The 23,821-nt window shown below is 38.2% G+C and overlaps 1 protein-coding gene across 1 annotated transcript in view; it reads left to right on the top strand.

Moving 5' to 3' along the window:
- atp2c1 (ATPase secretory pathway Ca2+ transporting 1) overlaps positions 1 to 22,787 on the top strand; it is a 96,574-nt gene extending 73,787 nt beyond the window's left edge. Inside the window, exons 18-27 of the mRNA XM_072283325.1 lie at positions 4,177 to 4,347; positions 6,435 to 6,532; positions 9,358 to 9,408; positions 10,369 to 10,535; positions 11,649 to 11,717; positions 14,340 to 14,456; positions 16,865 to 17,012; positions 17,281 to 17,376; positions 18,090 to 18,231; positions 21,728 to 22,787. Coding sequence (XP_072139426.1) covers positions 4,177 to 4,347; positions 6,435 to 6,532; positions 9,358 to 9,408; positions 10,369 to 10,535; positions 11,649 to 11,717; positions 14,340 to 14,456; positions 16,865 to 17,012; positions 17,281 to 17,376; positions 18,090 to 18,231; positions 21,728 to 21,846 — 1,178 coding nt within the window. The 3' untranslated portion in view covers positions 21,847 to 22,787. The remainder of the gene's footprint in view (positions 1 to 4,176; positions 4,348 to 6,434; positions 6,533 to 9,357; positions 9,409 to 10,368; positions 10,536 to 11,648; positions 11,718 to 14,339; positions 14,457 to 16,864; positions 17,013 to 17,280; positions 17,377 to 18,089; positions 18,232 to 21,727) is intronic.
- Positions 22,788 to 23,821: the final 1,034 nt, after the last annotated feature.

Raw genomic sequence — 23,821 nt, 5'->3', positions numbered from 1 at the left:
CCTGGGTAAAACTGATATACGCCAGCCCAATGTGTTCCATTATAACCAATAGCGACAATTCAACTATGTTTCCCCTACACCGTTCAGTTCAGCAGGGTTGCCCTCTCTCGCCGGCCCTTTTTACCGTTGCGGTAGAGCCCCTCGCCCTAAAAATAAGAAGTCACCCAAATATTGTGGGTTTGAAATCTTATTGAAACACTTATTAGTTCATATGCAAACGGTGTGATACTGTACTTAGAAAAATAAGAAAAGTCAGTCCCCCTTCTTCTAGATTTAATCTCTTTTTTTGGCAGACTATCGGGATACTCAATCAATTGGACAGAAAGTGGCTTCGTGCCCCTCTCCGACATCTACATGCCGGGTTTTTTAGAAAGTGTCCTGTTTAAAGTAGTTAAAGATCACTTTACTTATCTTGGCTTGGCAATACCCAAAGATCCTAAACTAATATTTGAATTAAACTTCGCGGAGTTTATCTCAAAACTTAAACAGAACATAGAAAGTTGGAAAATCCTACCTCTGTCCATGATTAGTCGTATAAATTCAATTAAAATGGTTTCCCTTCCTAGGTTTCCCTATCTTTGTCAAAATCTCCCCATTTTTCTTACATCAGCCTTCTTTAAAGAGTTGGACTCCATGATTTTGTCTTACATCTCGAATTAGAAGAACCACAGGATTTCAAAAATTCATTTGCAAAAGCCCAAGTCTGAAGGAGGGGTGGGATTACCTATATTCAGACACTATAACTGGGCTGTCAATGTTAGGGCTCTAATGTTCTGGCAACAGGGGTATTAGGATAACTTAGCCCCTGGGGCCCCCTTGTGGCTATGTATGGAGTCTAATTCTGTTGTCAATGCCTCCTTGCCAGCCATGCTGCTGTCTAAGTTAGAAAAGCCTGGGACTTCAAAAAGTTTAAGTTTCGTTTTGAAAAACTCCATCAGAGTTCTAAATCAGATTAGGAGTGTTCTGAATCTACTAGAGACCTCTGTACTAACACCAATCTGCTTCAATCACTCCTTTCTACCCTCATGGTCAGACAAAACCTACCATGCTTGGAAGGAGAAGGGTCTAGTTTCTATCGAAGACCTGTACATAGAGGGATGGTTTGCAACATTTAGTCTGCTGAAAGAGAAATTTGAGCTGCCTCATTCACACTTTTTTTTGTTACTTACAAATTAGACACTACATCCAATCCAAGATTTGTAATTTTGAAATCCTTCCAGGGAAGCATATATTTTTTAATATCTTAAAGAACCCTCCTGACTCCAGGCATCTCATTTATAAGTCTGTACATTTGTTTGATGGTTGTACTTTAGCCTCTACTATGAAGATCAGGGAGTTTCTGGAGAGAGGAATTGGGCATTGAACTATCTGAAGCTTCCTGGGACAAGAGTTTGTCTATGATACAGGCTTGCTCTGTTAACAGCAGACACTAACTGATCCAGTTCAAGGTTGTCCACCGTCTTCACTATTCTAAACTCAGATTGCACAGGATTTACCCTTTTGTCTCGCCAATGTGTGATAGATGTCAAGGGACAGAAGGCACATTGTCACACACCTTTTGGTTTTGCCCTTCACTGACTGGATTTTGGCCCAAAATATTTGACTGGTACTCAACGGCCTATAAAAGGTTCTTCCCTTTGGAAGCTGGTCTCACCATCTTCAACTATTTGCAATCCACTCTGCTTCCCTACAGCCATACAACAGTCTCTGATGCTGGGGATGACTGTTGCGAAAAGACTTTTCTTGAGGGAATGGAAATCACCCTCTCCTCCTTCCTTCCGGAGATGGATGGCTGACATGTTCTCAGTCATACAGATGAAGAGACTCAGGTTCTTGAGAACCAATTCAATTATAAAATTTTCGGCTGTCGGGGATCCATTTCTTGCCTACCTAGACAAGGCCGGGGGCAGATGAACAATTTCTCCCCAGCTAATCTCTCACGGCCCTCATTCGAGACTTAATGTTTAGCACTTTTGAGCACTCTGTACAACAGGCATCCCTCTAACGTTATGTCCTTCTTTTTCTTTTTTTTTGCTCATTTTATTTTCATACATGTCTGAGCTTGTATGTTCTTGCTGATTTTATTGTTTTTTGAAAATTTTGAAAATAAAGTATTAAAAAAAACGATTTGAAACGTTGGTGATCAGTAGTCATACGTCTTCCAATGTTAACCAACTCAAGTATTGCAATACCACTTCGGTCATCATTGCCTCTGAGTTTTCACACTGCTTGTTGACAGTTCTGTTTCCCCAAAGCCATGATTTTCAACTCTACCGCCAACTGTGTACTTTTACACTAATTCTATCCTCAACCAGCCACTCTCTTGAGGTTGAAACATACTATTTGCCATGTTGGCAAACAATATGATTCCTCACAGCTAACTTTTTATGATAATTTGCTACCCTGGGTTAGTCTTGACTTGACGGAAGAGCTCGTAAAAATGAGGGCCCTGTGATGATACAAGGACGATATTTTCAAAACGTGTAAAATGATGCTGGCTTCAGAGGACAGTAACTTTCTTCAGCTTCACCTTCTACCATCAGCCGAAGTATTAGAAACCTGCCCCTAGCTCACCACCAGTCACACTCCTGTGGTTCTGCCTAACAACCGGCTTTCTTTCATAGAAGTACTGTAAAAGAGTAGAATGTTATGAAAAGTGGATCAGTGGTTTCTTCTTGCAATGCATCTGCACTCTTTGCATCCTTTCTGTTTTATCACAATTATCTATGTTGATACATTTTTTGTCAAGGATCAATACGCAACTATTTGGTATTTCTTATCTGCTTTTGTGTTCCTATTCTAAATGATAACTTAAAATAGATTGAGGAATGTTTCAGATAGATTCTTAATCTGTGCTAAATTAGCTAATATTAGCCGTAGCATTTAAAAGAGCAAGTTAGTCTTGACATTGGCATTAAATTAGGACAAAATCAGTCAGTTTTCTTTGACCCCAGTTGCTAAATTTGACAAAAACGCTCCAGCAACCATTGGTGATGTTTTGTAGACAGTTCATAAAACTACTAGATATTTCAGTAGATATGTGTTGTCTTTTGAACAGCGATCGCTGCAGTCTGCAACCTGTAATTTCCCTTTTAAGGATGTTCTTTTGAACTGAATAAACAACCTGGTGCTTTTGTGATCTCTTGGGGGATTCTGCAAACTAGACTCTGGAGAGTACAGGTACAGACAGGATGGCCATCATTGGGGGTAGACACTGCGTCAAGGCCTGCTGGCGGAAGATGAACCCATGGTTGGTTCCGTTTCTCTGCACCAATCAAAGCATTGAGCAAAATTAAAATCGTTGAGGATGAGAGTGGAAAATGAACAGGTGTTCAGGGGGTTCCCCCCTCTCCTCACTGCTACTGTCAGACAGGAGGTGCAGGAGTCTTGGGTCGCATGCAGCCACGTTCAAGAGCAGTTGTTGTCCTGCAGGCATCGGGCTCCTGGACTGGCTTCACTCACCTCAGCACCGAACCAGCTCCGTGGCTGAGGACTAGCTTTCGAGGATTCTGCATTTTGTGTTTGCTTACTGTGTTTTATTGTTTGCGCAATTTGTTCTTTTGTTTGCACATTGTGTTTAACAATCTTTGTTGTGTGGGTTTTTTAATGAGCTCTAATGTGTTTCTTTGTTTTGTGGCTGACTGCAAGAAAACAAATCTCAAGGTTGTATATGTTATACATACCTTAATAATAAATTTATTTTGAGCTATCTTTTGACTCTTTTATTGGTTTTGACTATTGACCGTGAAGTTACTTGGTCTGCTTATGCACTTGCTCAAGGCAAAGTACCAAAAAATGATCAGATGTTCATGAAACTGAATTTTAGTTAGAAGATAGTAATTTGAAAGGCTTGGAAAGAAAGACAATGTGGTAAGGGCTGTTAAAATGTTGGAGAATTGAATTGTTAAACGAGTACATTGGAACAAATGTTTCAGTAACACTTTTAATAATTACATGAACTTCTATTATTGTTCAAGGGCTAGTGTAGCATTTAAAATAAATTTGAAATCAACTGTGTGCAAATGAGGTAGATGTAAATGATTTTATATTCCAAGTATATTTGTGAGAGAATTGTGTTCATGGGAAGTGTGTAGAATTTTTTTTCTTGAAACTTTGTATCAACAAGTTCATGTAAATGCAGATAACAAAATGATGTGTGATATTTTTCCCATCTAGTACTTGCTTTAGCCTCTGGACCGGAACTCGGACAACTCACGTTTCTGGGACTGGTGGGAATGATTGATCCACCAAAATCTGGTGTAAAGGAGGCTGTCACTACACTGATTAATGCAGGAGTTGTAATCAAAATGGTTACTGGAGATTCACAAGAGACAGCAGTTGCCATAGGTAAATACTGGCTCAGTATTAGTATTAAAAAAAATTACACATGATACTTGTATTTGAAACAATACTCCTTAACTCAGTGATACGTATTCCTTGTCTGAGAGATTTGCTGCTCAGTGACCTGACTTGGAGAGCCAAAATTCATGTAGATGTGGTGAGAAGTAAATGAAATTGATGTTTTTGATTGCCTGACGGAAGGTACAAATTATGTTGAAGGAAAAACAAAATGAACTACTCTGTAAATACTGCAAAGTTGTCTTTCCTGTGGTTTCTTGAAAAGGAACACCCTGTCAATCCTTTGCATCTAAAAATAAAAGCACTAGCCTCAACATTTAAAGCAGCAGTTTGATGCAGAGATCACAAAGAAATGAATGAATTCCTCTGAATTGTTTTGCCAAAGAATTGTAGTAATGGAAATTCTGTCTTGTGGCCATCATCTTTATGGTATTTTTGAGACATTTCAGTTGGAAATTTGAAATTTTAAAAAATCAGTTTGGCACAAAACTCACAATAAGTGATGATCTTATCAAAAACTTCTGCTTACGTTCTATGATGATGAGAAATAAAATAGGAGGACTACTCTAATATCCCTTCTTGAACCATAATACTTGAAAAAGAAATTGAAATAAACTGGATAATGTGATATGTTTGTTCAAAGATACAGAGATTCTACAATCTGTTTTGTAACTTCAAATTTGTTTCTCCTAATTTTGGAGGAGTACGTGTATGGGGCCTGCTGCTGCTTGTTAAACATTGTGATGAAGACTGGACTTCAGTTTTATAACTCCATCATTCTTACTGGTGCCTTTTTCTTGAGCACAGGAATTGTATCTGTCAACAGCATGACTCTGATAATTTGCTATTATTTTGTTCAGAAATCCTGATAATACAGAATTAGTCTCACCTGTTTCAGTTTCACCCACTCCCAGTGATCTTAGCAAGGACACGTTTTTCTGTTTTCCCTCTATCCTCTCATTGGCATTGCAGGTGCAGGAATGGTTGTGGTAGTAGCACTCACTTTAAATTCACCTGGTATTCTTCTATGTAATATCTACAAAGAAAAGTGAACAATAATCTGGAAAATATGCCAGTCTTGAGGGTACCAAATTGTTAAGAGTTTCCTTCTACTTGGTAATCTGTTAGAAGATGAATTCAGCACAGAATGTTTTCCCAAAAATGCCATTATTTCAATGTTTTTCTTTTCTTACTATAATTGTTGACTGTGCATTATAAAGACTGAAAGCTGAAACATTCTTGGCAAAAGGTATTTTTTAATGATTATGTTCACACTATTTTAGCTAAATAACAGCAAAGTCATAGAACCACTTAAGTTAAGAAATGAAAATAATTAAGCCCTATACAAATGAAAAGAATTTCTGGTAAATTTTCTGCAATCATGAAATCTTCAAAGACAACCCGATTTAGGAAAATTTCTGCAAGCTCTCGCATCACCAGATCAGGTTCATCCACCTCTCAGCGATGTTTTGAGAAATCTTTTGGGTATTCGTACGTATTGTGTGGAAAAACATCATGATCCTTTCTACATAATGTTGATATATTAAGTTGTTGGTACTTGTTGATATCCCATTTCAGTTTAGTTTGAATTGCTAAGATTTACAGTATTGTAATGTTTCTGCTGGTACTTCGAATGGCTTGGAAGCAGTGGGTGAAGTTAGTGGTGGGACTGGAAAAGTTCATTTAAGAGGGTATAAAAGTTTTTTGTGGTAAAGAAACAAATTATGTTTAATAAAACAAGCAATTAGTTAAGATACTAATTCATACAGTTGTTTAAAAACACCTGACAATTTTATGCACACCTGGGCCACATATAAGTCTAAAGATGGTTTTCAAAGAAGGTCAACATTCAAAAACTTTTGGATATTAAAAAGGTCTTGGTTTGTTGAATAATAAATGAAAAGAAAATATGTTAGTGACTTAGCTGTCTTTATTTAATCTTGTGATTAAAATATAAAATTATTTGGAATAATTATAGCATAGATTAATGTACTTTTATTCGTGCATTGCTTAAACTGTACAATGCTGGAAATGTTACAAACTCACTTTTAATAAGATGTTTTATTTATATGCAGCCACTCGCTTGGGTTTATATTCCAAGGGATCCCAAACGCTCTCAGGAGAAGAACTAGATTCATTGGATGTTCAGCAACTCTCGCAAATAGTACCAAAGGTACATCACATAGTGTGGTTTGAGTTTTGAAATGAGACGCAATGAGGATTCAATGGCACATTTATTGTGGAATTAAAGGTTCACAACACAACTGGATCTATATATTACTGTGATTTAAATGGTGTAGATGGTTCAGATTCATGATAACTCACCCCAGAATCTTTACAGATTACTGTAGGCTGGATCCATGAATTTCAAACAGCTGTGTTTAGGTTGTTTGTAGTATACAAATAAGCAGTTATATTTAAAAAGTAAAAAAGTCATGAAGTATTCAGTAGGTTTGTTAATGTCTCTGAAGAATGAAGAAGTGAACGTTTCAGATCAACGGTCTTCAATCAAAATGAAACACAACACTCACAGCTCTGTATGACATATTGAGTTAATGCATCTCTACCGAATCAGTTGATAACTAGAAGTATTTAATTTATTTCCCTCAAATAAAAGATACAGGGAGCAACCATTAACAGACTATTATAACGTACAACTTAAGGCTTTGGACTCTGTTACTACAATACTTTCCTCTGAGGTGCAGCATGTAAAGAACTTTTATGCAACATCGCAAAATTTGACTGAGACCTAAAGTTACTTGATATTTGAACTTTGGCAAGTAATGCAAAAACACCTTAGAAGTAACTAACTGCTACTTGTGCTTTGACAGAATACCAGAGGAACTAATAGAATGTTGTCTTTTTTAAATAGTAAAGCACAATTTTCTGATGGTCCAACTTGTAGTCATTACTAATGTGGTCATCTAGGAATACAGATCCATAATACCTTGCAAGTAGATAAGGTCATAAAGAAAGCTTTTGGCACTTTGGTCTTCATAAGTCAGTATATTGAGTACAGGAGTTGCATTGTTATGTTGAAATTTTATAAGACATTGGTGAGGCCTAATTTGGAGTATTTTGTCCAGTTTTGGTCACCTACGTACAGGAAAGATATAAATAAGGTTGAAAGAGCACAGAGAAAATTTACAAAGATGTTGCTCGGATTTGGGGATCCAAATTATGGGGAAAGGTTGAATAGGTTTGGATTTTATTCCCTGGAACGTAGAAGATTGAGAGGAGATTTAGTAAAGGTATACAAAATAATGAGGGGTTTAGATAAGATAAATGCAAGCAAGCTTTTCCACTGAAGTTGGGAGAGACTACATCTAGAGGTTATGGGTTAAGGGTGAAAGGTAAAACATTTAAGGAAAACTTGAAGGGGAAAATCTTGACTCAGAGGGGTGGTAAGGGTGTAGAACAAGCTGCTAGCACAAGTGGTGGATGCGGGTCAATTTCAATATTTGAGAGAAATTTGGGTAGGTACATGGATGAGAGGGGTATGGAAGACTATGGTCCAAGTGCAGCTCAATGGGACTAGGCACATTAATGCTTTGCACCTACTAGATACGCTGAAGAGCCTGTGTTGTAGTGTTTTATGACTTGCTGTTCTATGACACTAATGTGGCCTTTGTTAGTCGCCATGAAGTTCTGCTTATACATTAAGTCACTTTGTAGAAATTTCAAGTACAGGAGTTATACTTCATAGCACAAGAAAGACTACAGATGCTGGAAACCTGAAGCAATTCAGCAAGTTGAGCAGCGTATCTGGAGGGAAATAAATAGATGATACTTTGGGCCAAGACCCTTCATCAGGATCCTTCACAAAATTAAATTACATGATAAGGGAACCAACTAATTTACTGAATTGGTGTTCTGGCAGCAGGACATGGGCCATTAAAGCTGCAGAATTTTTGCACAAGTGCAAAGGCTCTCTGAAATACCAATGGCAGGAAATATGCCGCTCTCTTTAGATCTTATCTAATCTTTAACTTCAGTCAAGATTCACTTGACCTGGATGGACCCAAGCTGAGGAAGGGGTAGCATGAAAATGCAAGCATAGGAGAGTGATAAATCAGGAACACAAAGGCTCCCAGTGGGAGAAAATCTGGTAAATTAGGAATATGATAATGGGAACCATTAGGGGAGAGTTGATACAACCAGAACCAGATGGGGGAGAGCGAGTTGGTGAGTGAATTGGTATTTCATACCACCTACTCCTATAATGAATGGGTAGTTGGCAGATTGAACCATGAAGAGGAAGGGGAATAAAAATTAGGTATCTGGAGGTAGGATAGGGTATGAAAATAGGAAAACTAGGGAATTGGATGGGACAGGGGGAAACCATATTGGAGGTAAAGGTAACTAGAAATCGGAAAATCCATTGTTCATATAATTGAGTTGTAGATTGCCCGGGTGGAATATGAGGTGATGTTCTTTCAGCTTGCACGGGGCCTCACCTTAGCAATGGGAAACACTGAGAGTGGCCAGGTTGGTGTGGCAGTGAGAATTAGCATGCAAATAGGAGCCTCTGCACTCTGCTGTGCATCAATCACCCTGGACTCCTGTCTCCCCTTGCCACTCATATGTGGTACAGGATTTTGACTCAAAAATGTCAACAGTTCCTAACCAAGCTCACTGCCCCACACACACTGCAACCTCCTCCCCACACCAAGAGATGTTGTTCAACCTACTGAGTTTATTCTGCAAATTGCTGCTTGAGATTTCAGCATCTGCCCTCACTATGTCTACAGATATATTCATATGTATCCATTGGAGTTCCAGAGGGGTGAAGTTCATCAAGTGGAAAATTCTCACTTACTATTGATTTTATGGAAAGTAGTTTGGTATAGATATTTTTATTTTGCAGCAAGAATATAGAAAAAAAAAATCACCTTTAGTATTTTGGGAAGTGACAGTCTTCCTTGCTTGTGTGATCTTGGATGTGCCAGAGTTCATTTAAAATTTTTCATTGTTATTGGTTTGATTTTTTTTCCACAGGTAGCAATATTTTACAGATCCAGCCCCAAGCACAAGCTTAAGATTATAAAGGTAACTATCATGAACAGAAAATAGTAGTTGTGAGAGTAGTTACTTTCTTCCCCTTTGAGATCAAGGCTTTCTCCTTGTTGTCTGTTATTGGTTTATAAAGGAAGCTCAAACACTCTGAATTGAGTTTGTTTCATCAAATATCTTGTATTGTCCATTTAACCAAGCAGTTACTGTTCTCAATAGCATTCCAGTGTATGGAATGGGCATATGCTAAAATTCTTAGACCTTTTAAAAGAAAGTGGATTGCAAACTCTTTATTGTTCGTTCAGTTCATGTGCTGTTTGAGATCCCTTTTCTGCTTTGCACTTTTTTCTAATTTGAATTTTGCACTTAAATTGAATTTAGAGGATAATTGTGAACAAGTCAATAGTAGTATCTGAAATTATGACACAGTATTCATTGTTTTGATTTCTGGGCATTAATTATTTCAGATTGAGACCTTTGAGTCTTCTGAGTCTTGACATTATGTACAGTATAAGATCACCCCATAGTCTTGACACTCCACAGAATAGTCTGGGCCTGCACAACTCTTTAACCTAGCCCCTCTAGTCCTGGCAATGTCCTTAAAATCTTTCTTTTACTCTTTCCAAATTAATGCTATCTTTCTTACCAAAACTGAACTTAATATTCCAAGTGTGGTCCCACCAACATCTTGTACAACTGCAACAGAACATCCCAACCTAAAAGCTCAATGCCCCCCGCCCCCATTAACAGTATTGTCTTTTATGCTGTGATTAATTTTTAAATATCATAATCTACATATACTATACCTTACAAAAAGCGGTTCATTGGCATCCAAATAAATGAAAGATGTACATTTTTTTATCACTTTATGTCCATGGGTTATCATTTAACAGCTAATAAAATATTTTTGAAAGGTAGTTGCTGTAGTAAGGGTAATGCTTTCTCTGTGGGGGGAAAAAAAATCACTCTAATTTCCCTTTTTTTGTCAAATTCCAGTCTCTTCAGAAGAATGGTGCTGTAGTGGCAATGACAGGGGATGGAGTGAATGATGCTGTTGCTTTGAAAGCTGCTGATATTGGTGTTGCTATGGGGCAGACAGGAACCGATGTCTGCAAGGAAGCAGCTGACATGATCCTTGTAGATGATGACTTTAAGACAATAATGTGAGTTGAGCATGCTATCATTCTGTGTAACCTAAATGCAGTCCTGTGCTGCATGGGTTAATTTGTGTTCTATCAGTTAAAGTGCTAAGTATTCTTGTTAGAATTAATGACTTTGACAAATAAATATACAAAAATTTAATTCAATTTGTATTCACTTGATTATTAAATGAATGCAGTAAAGCTCCAATAATCCTGCATCCTTCAGAATTTCAAATTTCTGAATTATTTAAATAACCCAATTTGCTTTAAGTTTTTTTTTAAGTTATTAAACAGTATAGCACAGTACAAGCACTTCAGCCCATGATGTTGTGCTGACTTTTTAACCTACTCCACAAGCTATCTAATGTTTCCCTCCCACAAAGACAGGTAGATTAAAGAAAAATAAAAGACTATCTAAGGTTCTCTTAAATATCCCCAATGTATCTGCCTATACCGCAACCCCTAGCAGCCCTTTCCACAATGGTATAATAAATTTTCCTGAGTGCCAGGTGAGTTTAAAAGGAGTGAAGGAAACAGAACCAAGTGAGTCCGATTGAAAACCATTGCACTTAGAAACCATAGATTTTTGTTTTGTTGTTTTGCTGGCTGTGCAGAAGTATACAGATGTCTATACATGATTGAACTCTTTTGTCAGCATACTTACAACTATAACAAATGAACAAAAAAATTAACAAAGAGAATTACTGGCCCTCCCTTTACCCTTCATATTCTATCCTGCCTCTATATTTCCAGTCCTGATGCAAGGTCCAGACCCAAAACCATCCTTTCGTTCCACAGATGCTTTGTGACCTCTTGAGTTCCACCCAGGAGTTTTGTTTTCTGCAAAAATATATTGCCACATTACTTATGCATTTTCCCCCTTTGTCCACCAGAGCGTGCACTGTAGATTGATATACAAGTTAGAACCCCATATTAACACAACTTTAGTGAGAGCATAATGTAAGAATTGAGGATTGAATTGATGAAATAACTGCTTCAGAAAAATGCAGAATTTAGACTTCTGTAGGAACTAAGCATTTTTGATTAATTGGCAAGTTTTGGTACGTGCAGTAAGTGTCAGTTAAAACGACCTGACATATTTAGATATTTCTAATCTAGAACTTTCTATTCCAGGTCAGCAATTGAAGAGGGTAAAGGGATTTACAACAACATCAAAAACTTTGTTAGATTTCAACTTAGCACGTAAGTCTAAACAGTCATTAAGTGTTATAATTTGTCAGTTGCAAGAAGCCAGCAAACTTTTTTTGAATGTTTGTACAGTGCCAGTAAGTTTATGAACCCCTTAGAAATTTCTCTTTCTGCATAAATATGATTTAAAAATGTGATCAAATCTTCACGCAAATCCTAAAACTAGATAAAGAGAACCCAATTAAATAAATAACACAAAAACATTATACTTCATTTATTTATTGAGAAAAATGATCCAATATTACATGTATTTGTTGGGAAAGGTATGTGAACCTCTAGGATAATCAGTTCATTTGAAGAGGAAATTAGAGTCAGGTGTTTCAATCAACAGGATGACAATCAGGTGTGAGTGTGGGAGTCCCTGGCTCATTTCAAGAACATAAAGCTGGGTCTTCACTGTCAAAGTCTGATATTTACCGCACAGGTTTTTGGAAGTGTGCCATGCCTCATCAAAGGAGATTGCTGAGGACCTGAGGAAAAAAAAAGCTGTTGATGCTCACCAGGCTGGAAGAGGATTCAAAAACCATTTCTAAAGAGTTTAGTCTCCACCAATTCATAGTTAGGCAGATAGTGTACAAATGGAGGAAATTCAGCACCGTTGTTATTTTCTCCAAGAGTGGTTGACCAACAAAAATCACCCCAAGTGCAAAGGCGTGTAATATTCCAGGAGGTCACAAAGAATCCCAGGGTAACATCTAAGGAGCTACAGGCCTCTCTTGCATTGGCTAATGTCAACATTCACGAGCCTACCACCAGGCAAACACTGAACAATCGTGCGCCAGGCAGGAGTACAAGGAGAAGCATTGCTGCCTGTCTAAAGTTAACTAAAGACCACATGGATAAGCCAGAAGGCTGTTGGAAGAATGTTCTGTGGAAGGATGAGTCCAAAATAGAATTTTTTGGCATAAATGAGAAGTGTTATGTTTGGCTAAAAGCAAACACTGCATTCCAGCATAAGAGTCTCATCCCATCTGTGAAACATGGTGGTGGCCGTGACAGGGTTTGTGCCTCCTTTGTTGCCTCGGGACCAGAATGGCTTGCCATCATTGATGGAACTATGAATTTTGAATTGTAACAGCAAATTCTACAGGAAAATGTCAGGGTATCCATCTGTGAAGTGAAGCTCAAGAGAAAGTGGATCATACAGCAAGATAACAACTCTAAATACACAAGTCAGTCTTTCAAAGAATGGGTAAAGCAGAAGAAATTTCACATTTTGGAATGGCCGAGACAAAATCTTGACCTTAACCTTATAGAAATACTGTGGAAGGGCTTGAAGTAAGCATTTCATGCAAGAAACCCCACCAACATTCCAGAGTTGAAACAGTTTTGTAAGGAAGAATGGCCTAAAATTTCTCCAAGCCGATATGCAGGACTTGATCAAAGGTTACCAGAAACGTTTGTACGAGGGGGTCACACCAGTTACCGAAAGCTAAAGTTCACACACTTTTTCCAACAGATACATGTAATGTTGGATCATTTCTCCCAAAAATAAATGAAAAAGTATAATATTTTGTGTTATTTATTTAATTAGGTTCTCTTTATCTAGTTTTCGGATTACATGAAAATCTGATCACATTTTGGGTTATATTTATGCAGAAATAGAGAAAATTCTACAGGGTTCACAAAGCTTTTAGCACCATATTGTAGTATATGGTGAGCAGCAAGGAGGACAATTACTCAACAACTACACATGGAAATTGTGTTACTCAAAGAAAGCTTAATATTCACTAAAAATACATCCCCTTTTCGTATCTGCTGTATCCAATTATTGATGTTTGTGTTCATTATGACCTACCTGATAACTTGTATGATCTATGGATCATGCTGATCGTGTACAAGGGGAAACTGGTGAGCAGCAAGAAACAAAGGAGGCCTGATGAGGTACAGTTAGGTGATGGATAACTAGTTAGCAGATGGATAACTAGTTAGCATCAATGTGGAAATGCAGAGTTGTGCTGAAACAGTTCTGTGAGCTGACTGAGCACCGAATAAGCAGATAAGGATGTTCTGGGAATGGGTTTAAAGGCAGTCTGACAAATCATAGAAACTTGAACAGACACCTGATTCTCAAAGAACTGGTAGTTAAAATAATTATGGAGTGGTGCCGGTGGTAATTTGAGGTTTTAAAAAAACAAGTACAAATATATGGAAAGGAGTTGAATTTTGGCCGTGCAATTGGCACTAAGGAACAAAGCTATATCTGGGAGATATGGAGAAACATATAAAATGTATCCTCACAAGATAACTGACAGCATAATTTCAGAGACTGAACATTGTATAAAAAGACCCAGAGTTCGGAATTCTCCACATCAAACCCTGCCCAGGTTTATCTGAGGCAATTAATATTACGTTTGTAGAATCCAAGTAGTACACTTTGATCTTGTTTGAAACTACATAGTGAGTATTTCATTGTTTGAAACTAATTGTGATTAATAAACAAATACAGTTATTGGTCGAAGTCAGTTGGTGTATTTATCAAGTGCTGCACTAAATTTGCACATGTATATAAATAATTCCTTTTTTAATTTGCAGTACGTTCTGTCATATTTGAAATTGCTTCTATTATGATAAGTTTCTTGGGATTTTTATCCAATGCACATATTTATTTTTCAGGAGTATAGCTGCTTTGACATTGATTTCTCTTGCCACATTGATGAACTTTCCCAATCCGCTGAATGCAATGCAGATTTTATGGATTAACATAATTATGGATGGACCACCAGCACAGAGGTAAACTGTTTGGATTATTGATGAAATGGCACTCTACTGGTTTCATTTGTTCCACACAATGAATGTCCCATGACATTGTGCATGGCGAGTTGCAGGGAGTGATATTTATGACGAGCCAACAATAGTTTCTCCAGCTTCATTCAGATTACCTGAAACTATGCTATACATATCTCTTCTTTTACATTCTCTTCCATAATTTGTGTTCATTTATTTTCAATTATTTTTCTTAGGTATCTATTTAATCACGTTTTGTGTGCCTACTGCTTTTTCTAATCAGTAATCTGCCCTAATGTTCTTCATCTCTATCAACATTGATACCTGCATCTACTCACACACATACAGACAGACCTCTAACCTGCTTTCCTTGGCCCCAGATTCAGACATGCAGACATCAGGCCTCCATTGCCCATTCGCTGGCCTGGACTTGTAGACTTGCATACATTGGGACTTTGACCTTTGGGCATGCCAATTCAGGGCCTTACAAAAACAGATTCGCCAACTTTGGTCTTTGACTTCCAGACTTGCTGACTCCTGCACTGGGATCTTTGACGTTGACCTCCAGACTCTGAGTATCAACCCCAGGACTTCTGATGTCAGGACCGTGCTCTCCGGTCCTTGACCTCTGACCTCAGGACTTGCCAACCTTAGTCATTGATCATGGGGATCACTGGTCTTCATCCTCAGCACTTGCCAACCTGGCGTCTGTCTATGGGGATTACTGGTCTTTGACCACTGAGCACCCTGATCTGGATTCCAACCACCAGCTCCTGCCCCTGATTCTTTATATGCTGCCCCTGACCTGCAACTCCCCCTCATCTGTCCCTAAAACCTACCTATCCTCTGACTCCCCATGCTGACCCAAGAACCATCCCCCCGATCCAACAAAAACAGTCAAGACCTTGACCTGGGCGGATATTGCAGCTTGCTGCCATCTTGACTGGATCAGGGTTCATTTACCTGATCTTTTCCTGCACTGCCCTCTCCACCCGTGCCCACACCTGCCCGCCCCCCAGTCTCTGCAATTTAAAGTGGTCTTCTAGTTTTATAGAACATTGAAACGGGGGTTTTGGCCTTGCTTTTCAATGCCATTCAAACAAGTGTCTATCTCTATTAATCCCATTCACTAGCCTTCTATTCCTGGCAATTCAAGTTCTCATATTTTCTAAATGTTGTAAGGCTACCTGCCTCCACCATCCTTCAGAGAGTGGACTCACATTGCAAAATAGTCTGGTTGGAAAAATTCCACCTTGGATCCTCTCTAAACCTCTTGCTCTTCACCTTTATACCTATGGCCTCTGGTTTTTGATGTCTCCATTTTGGGGTAAAGTTTCTCATTACCCACCCTATCAGAGTTCAAAGTAATTTTATTTTAATCAAAGTACATATATGTCACTATATACAACCCCTGAGATTCATTTTCTTGTGGGCATACTCAGCAGATCTATAGAATAGTAAATATAACAGAATCAAAGGTCAATCAGAGTGCAGACGACAACAAACTGTGCAAATGCAAATTTAAATAGATAGCAATAAATAACGAGTACATAAGATAATGAGATGGAGAGTCCTTAAAGTGAGATTATTGGCTGTAGGAACATTTCAGTTGTAGTTGACCCCTTTTATTTAAGAGCCTGAAATAGTAACTGTTCTTGAACTTGGTGGTGCAAGTCCTGAGGCTCTTATACCTTCTCCCTGATGGCATCAGTGAGAAAGCATGATCTGAGTTGTGGGGATCTCTGATGATGGATCACAAACAAGAGAAAATCTGCAGATGCTGGAAATCTAAGCAACACACACAAAATGCTGGAGGAACTCAGCAGGCCAGGCAGCGTCTATGGAAAAGAGTAAACAGTCGAGTTTTGGGCCGAGACCCTTCATCTGGACATGATGGATGCTGCTTTCCTCCAACAGCCCCTTTTAATTTTGTATTCTCTTTCCTTGTTCTGATCTAGAGTCTTTAAGCTAAAACTCAGTTTCACTGTCCACAGATGGACCTGACCTACTGAATGTTTCCAGAATTTTTGCTTTAACCACGATAGAACAAAAAGGATGCTGTTTTCATGTTTAATACTTATTTTTGCAAACACAAGTAGGATATTTTAATTGATTTGGTGTTTTTTTTAAAGTACCATCAAGATGTAGTAATATTGGGAATGTTTAAGAAATAAAAATCCAAATGTCCCCATCAGTTCTTTACTCTCCACTTAAACAGTTTGTGCTCATGTGGCTACTGTTAGGTTATAAACAGATAGATATTGTACCAGAAACACAAGAAATTCTGCACATAGTGTAAATCCTGAGTTCCTCCAGCATTCCGTGGATATTGTACCAGTGTACTCTAAATTCTTCAGACTTCAACTTGTTACAATCAAATTCTTAATTATATTTATTTTGATCTCTGTGGGTAGCCTGGGAGTTGAACCCGTGGATAAAGACGTCATCAGGCAGCCACCCAGAAATGTAAAAGACAGCATTCTGACCAGAAGCCTGATCATTAAAATTCTGGTTTCATCACTGATTATTGTCTCCGGGACATTGTTTGTTTTCTGGCGAGAGGTAAGAAACTGCTTAACAATTTTGATGATCTTTTTCCTCTCTAAATTAAACAATCTTCTTCTTAACACCATCTGCAGAATACATAAAAATAGTTAATTAGCACTCTGTTAAACTAATTTTCAATTATAATTTTTAACAAATCAGTATTTGAAAATGTGCCCAACGATCTGTTAGATCAATTCACTGTGTAATTACTTCTAAGATTTTGAATTAAGTATCGAATGATGTGCTCCTACTGAGTTCTGAATTTATTATCTATATTTCTCAGTTACAGGATAATGTAATAACTCCCCGAGACACAACAATGACCTTTACGTGCTTTGTTTTCTTTGACATGTTCAATGCATGGAGTTCCAGGTCGCAGGTAGAGTATGAAAATCTTGGAATTTGTATTGAAGTCAGGGTGTATTTATGTGCTTCAGATTCTTAGGCACCAAAGAAATATTTTTCTTTGTATTGTTTAACTGCCCTCAATCTTAAGTAATTAATCTTAAATTGTTTATTTATTTTTTGGGATATGGGCATTGTTGGCCAGCACTTATAGCTCTTGTAGATGGTGAAGGACTCCTTCCTTCAACCATTCCAGTTCATCAGGCAAAGGTTCTGTAACGAGGCTGGCGGTACGCAGTTCTACATTTTAGGTCCAAGAAATATAAAAGAAATGATGCTTATTTTAAAATCTAACTTGCAAGAGTCTTGGCAGGGAACCACAAGGTGGAAGTGTTCCATGTATTCTAGCAAATGTATAACCCACCACTAGAATCATGAACTTGGCAATGGTAATACCACTGACTGCCAAGGCAGGTTGGTTTGACTCTCAGGGCCTGTTACTTCTGTGGCATGAATAGTATGCACCAAATTCAGCTTTATGAAATCTAGGACAAAGTTCCCATTTAGGACAAATCTCTCCCTTTAGTAAATCTGTATATGTCTATGTTTCCCAGAAATATTTCCCAGCACGTGTTAAGAGGTAAAGTTATCAACAAAGATGATAATACCAAACAATACTGTATGATTAATGCAAAAGGTGTCTTGTGTTCATGCCTGAGTGTTTTTTTCTTATTTCTTCATCCCCAGACAAAATCTGTTTTTGAGATTGGGTTATGCAGTAATCGACCTTTCTGTTATGCTGTTCTTGGGTCCATCATGGGACAGCTGCTGGTAATTTATTTCCCTCCACTGCAGAAGGTTTTCCAGACTGAAAGCCTCAGTATACTAGGTGAGACTTTAGCTTCTGATTTCAAAATACCTCTTTACAGCAAGGAGTTTGTTGTTTTAATGTGCAGACAGTTAAACATTTTGAGTATTTGGTAGACTTGTTAGGATTTATTATCATCTAAATGCATTTAATTTGATATTATAAATCTTACTCCATTAACAGCTGAAGTGCAATTTGCATATTATAATGTGATGAGTAAGATTAAATAGTGTTAGTGCCACCAAATGTATGCATAAAAGTTTGTCTATTCATTTCAAAAAGTGATAAGGGCTGCTAAAATTGCAACCATCTTTGAATTCTCACCATCTTCAATTCTCCCTATTTTTTCTATAAATTACTTTAAATCTACTTCGTAAGTAGTTATATTTATCTGCATCATTTAGATTCCTTAGACTTTATAGACTTCAATCTCTCCTTAGGCCCTTCTATTCTAAAATGATCAATTGTGACAAAATCTTTGTAGATCTTATCGGCACTCTCTCTTGTGCAGTCTCATCCAGTTTGCAGTATGTTTACCAGAACTCAGTGTGGTATTTACACTGTCACAATTAAGTAACCAACTAACCAATATGCTCATCCCCTTGTCTGTGCTCTTTCCTTCTACATTTGTAAGACTTACTTTTTTTTTAGTTGTTTGGATTCTCTTTTGAAACTGTTAATTGAATTTGCTTCTAGAACCAAAACAGGATGTGCTTCACAAATAATATCAACGTGTTGCTTTTAAGATAGATTTTCTGAAACCATCTTAAACTTGTGTCCGCTAGTTACGGAACCTGTTACTCGCTACAGATGTCTCATTTATTTTATGAAAATTATTAAGAACCGTTCCAATGTATCCATGTAATCATAGTCTCCAATCCCTGGTATGATGAGAGAAGGTTAAGGCTAGGTTTCAAGTTTATATTTTTATACAATCCTTTTGAAAGTGCGACTGTCATCAGTCAAGTGTTATGATTTCCAGCTAGTATTGATGGATTCTTGTTTGTTATATTTTGTCTCAAGTGATTCTTAGTCATAGAGTAATATAATATGGAAGCTGGCCCTTCGGTCCAATGTCCATGCTAACCAAGGTACCCATCTAAGCTATTCACATTTGCCTCTTTTTGACCTATATCCTTTTCCTGTTCATGCACCTGTGCTATTGTCTTTTTTTGTAGTTTTTTTCCCACTAATTATTTGTGCATTTGATGGTGAAACACCTTGTAAGAATGTAAAATCATAGTTACGGAGCGTTGAAAAAGACCCTTTGGCCCAACTTGTTCATTTTGACCAAGGTGCCTACCTGAGTGAGTCCTATTGCCTGCATTTGGCCCATATTTCTCTCAACCTTTCTAATCCAAGTTATGTCAAAATAGCTTTTAAATGTAGTAGGTGTACTTACCTCTACCACTCCCTCCAGCAACTCATTTCATACACCCACCACCATCTGAAAGGGACAGAAACATCTACGTTGAGGTCCCTTTTATACTTTTCTGCTCTCACCTTAGTCATAGTCATACTTTATTGATCCCGGGGGAAATTGGTTTTCGTTACGGTTGCACCATAAATAATAAATAGTAATAGAACCATAAATAGTTAAATAGTAATATGTAAATTATGCCAGGAAATAAGTCCAGGACCAGCCTATTGGCTCAGGGTGTCTGACCCTCCAAGGGAGGAATTGTAAAGTTTGATGGCCACAGGCAAGAATGACGTTCTGTGTTGCATCTCGGTGGAATGAGTCTCTAGCTGAATGTACTCCTGTGCCCACCCAGTACATTATGTAGTGGATGGGAGACATTGTCCAAGATGGCATGCAACTTGGACAGCATCCTCTTTTCAGACACGACCGTCAGAGAGTCCAGTTCCATCCCCACAACATCACTGGCCTTACGAATGAGTTTGTTGATTCTGTTGGTGTCTGCTACCCCAGCACACAACAGCAAACATGATCGCACTGGCCACCACAGACTCATAGAACATCCTCAGCATCGTCTGGCAGATGTTAAAGGACCTCAGTCTCCTCAGGAAATAGAGACGGCTCTGACCCTTCTTGTAGACAGCCTCAGTGTTCTTTGACCAGTCCAGTTTATTGTCAATCTTTAAACCTATGCTCTCTAGTTTTAGACTTTACTACCTTGGGAAAAAGACTGACCATTCACCTTATTCGTACCTCTATTAAAAAAAAAATCACCACTCAGCCTCCTGCACTCCAAAAAGAAAACACAGTCCATCAAGTCTCTCCTCATAACTCAAGGTGCCCAACCCCACCAACATCTTTGTAAATTTCTTCTACATCTTTTCCAGACATCCTTCCTAAAAGCTGGGCGACCAGAGCTGCACACAATTTTCTAGTTGCATTCTCAACAATGTTTTGTACAGCTGTAACGTCATGCCTAACTTTTTGTACTCAGTCATTGAAAGCAGGCACACCAAACACCTTTGCCACTCTGCCTCCTTCTTGGCTACCTTACAGGACAATGTATTTGGACACTAGGTCTCTGTTCTATTGTGCTTTCCAGAACCCTGTCACTTACAGTGCAAGTCCTGCTCTCATTACTACTAATGGAAAGATCATCTCTACATCCACTTTATCCAGGCCTTTCAGTATCTGGTTAGGTTTCAGTGAGATTTCCCACCACCACCACCTTATGAACTCCATTGAGTGCAGGCCCAGAGATGTCAAATCCCCCTCACACATCAAGCCTTTAATTCTGTGAACTTCTGTATTCTTTCCAGGACCAGCATATCTTTCCTCATGTGCAGGTCCAAAGCTGCTCACAGCATTTCCAACGCCTCAGCAGTATGTATATCTTAGCTTTTATGTTCTAGTCCTCTTGAAATGAATGTGAACATTCCATTTGCCACCCTTACTAGTGAGTCAACCTGCCAGTTAACGTTAGGGAATCTCAAGTCCCTTTGCAGCTTCGATTTCTGAATTCTCTCCCCACTTATAAAATAGTTTAACCTTTATTCTTATTCTCAAAGTGTATGACCATACATTTCCCAGTGCTGTACCCCATCTGCCACCTTTATACTCACTTTGCCAGCCTGTCCAAGTCCTTTTGCGGACTCATTTCTTCCATAATGCTACCTCTCCCAAAACCTGCCTTCATATCATCAACCGGATCATGAACATATAAACTGAAAAGTTGTGGAACTCCACTAATTACTGGCAGCCACCCTGAAAAGGATACCTTTATCCCACTCTCTGCCTTCTGCCATTCAATCTTCTATCCATGCTAGTACCTTGCTTTTAACACCATGGGGTCTTGCCTTATTTAGCAGCCTCATGTCTTTGTCAAAGGACTTTTAAAATCTCTAGTAAATAATATCTACTGGCTCTCTGTCTAATCTGCTTGTTATTTCCTCAAATAATTCTAACAGGTCTCCCCTTAATGAAACCATGCTGATGTTGTCCTATTATTTCTCAGTTACAATAAAGCATTTCATCACTTAGCTTTGAAACGGAAATTTTTGACATAATTTCACAACGCTACTACTATTCTCTTTTTAGATCTCCTTTTCCTGGTGGGGCTTACTTCCTCAGTTTGCATAGTGTCTGAGATCATCAAGACTCTGGAGAGACGAAAAGAGAAAAATCCAAAACGAAGTAAATCCTTTTTAGATGTATGACGCATATTGTATCATAGAATTTAACAAGCTGTTTAAGAGATACCTATACATGGGATTGTGAAGATTGAATTGACATTTAGTAGCACTCATAGCTTAAAAGGACTGAGAAAATATGTTCAAATTAAGGACTATGAAGTATCTCTCAATTTTCATCTGTTGGGATAGCACAGTGCAAACAACATGCAAAAATTTTTCCCTGCAGTGTGATTTGCTGCTTAAAATGTACATAACATTTTGCTTTCTGTATAAGAAAGACTCACTCAAGGATGTGGTGTAGAGTTTGAAGTACACTGGATAGAATGAAAGCCTTTTTCCTAATTCAATCATATTATTTATCAATAAATAGTATCTTATTTTATATATGGTGATGTGGATTTCAGTGGCATAAATTAGGTGTTTATATGCATTTGGCATTCCATTTATTCTGAAACTTAAGCCACAAAAAGTGAAATGTCTGCAGCCATTTTATTTTCTTAATATAAAATAATGTTGACAACTAGCTGATGTGCTTTTGTCTTTGTGTTTTATAAATGTTGGAGGTTTTGACCACTATGGAAACCATGGTTTGAAACGTAGGGGCTGTGTCACAAGTGTATATATGTATTTTAACAGACAAAATGCAAATGTGTACAGTTCAGTGTTGAATGAAGTTAGCTTATGCTTGAGCACCTATGATCAGAAATGATGACAGTCTGTAAAATAATACTGGCCTGCATTTTTGTTTTTATTTATGTATCCTGTTTTTTCGTAATTGAATGCATTGATTGTGTGCACTGTAATGATATTCTAAGACATGGCAATTGCAATGATGCTGGGAAATGTAGGTAGTAAATTTTTCTTCATGTATTTGGGGTGAAGGATGCCATTTTTAAGGCTACATCTGTGATGGAAATGTACAGTATTGGAAAAATACAGTTTGTAATTAAATGATCTTTGTAAGACTTGTTTTCCTGGCATATTTTAAAATCATCCGGCAGCGAAAGCCCAACATCAACAGATATAGAAACACAGCTAACACTAAATTGATCGATGGGATTCAAAATGGGTTTGGCCACAGAGGACTGGTGGCAGGGTGTTACTCTGACTTGAGTTCAGTGACTGGTGGTGTTCTATAGGGATTAGAGCTGGGTTGCTGTTTGTGGTGTGTTGTTGTGTGAATGAAATCACTGGAGAGAAAGTTACTGGTAGATACAAAGCAGCTTCTTTATTCGACAAAATCAGGTACAGCAGGCATTATCATAGCGAGACACTTTCAGTGGAAAGGTCTGCTGGCTCAGTGTGGGGCTCAATATTTATTTGCTAAACACAAAAGGACAATCCATATTTACAAAGTACAGACAATGCTTTGTTTTGAGGCTACATACAAACTTCACACCTTCTGATTACATCCATCCCACCATTGCCAGCAGCACATGGACTGGTATTCACAGCTTTTAGGAAATGCATCGTTACAAACTCAATCCACAGTACATTGTCAAGGAACAGAAGACTGGTGGCCAAAGCCATTTGCTAAGTGTAAATGACTTAAACCCAAAAATTACTCTAACGTGGTGCATATAAATGATTTGGACAAAAACGTAGGTGGGTCGATTAGTAAGCTTGCAGACAACACAAGACTTAGAGTTGTGGATAGTGAGGAAAATTGTCAAAGGCTTCGGCAGGATGGAGACCAGTTGGAAACGTGGACAGAGAAATGACAGATGGAGTTTAATCGAGACAAGTGCAAGGCATTGGACTTTGGGAGATCAAATTTAAGAGGTAAGAATACAATAAATAGCAGTATCCTTAGGAGTATTGACGTACAGAAGGATCTGGGGGTGCCAATCCGTAACACCCTGAAAGTGGCAACACCAGCAGATAGGGTGGTAAAGGTGTATAGCATATCCGTAGGATGTCGATATAAAAAGGGGGTGGGGGAGCTGGGGATTTGGAGCGTTGTGTGCAGGTGCTGCATTACAGCAAGGGTGCAAAAGAG

The sequence above is a fragment of the Mobula birostris genome, chromosome 19 (assembly GCF_030028105.1).
Source record: "Mobula birostris isolate sMobBir1 chromosome 19, sMobBir1.hap1, whole genome shotgun sequence".
In the NCBI taxonomy this organism is placed as follows: domain Eukaryota; kingdom Metazoa; phylum Chordata; class Chondrichthyes; order Myliobatiformes; family Myliobatidae; genus Mobula; species Mobula birostris.
Note: the sequence above shows the minus strand (reverse complement) of the source record. Positions and strands in the feature narration are given on the sequence as shown.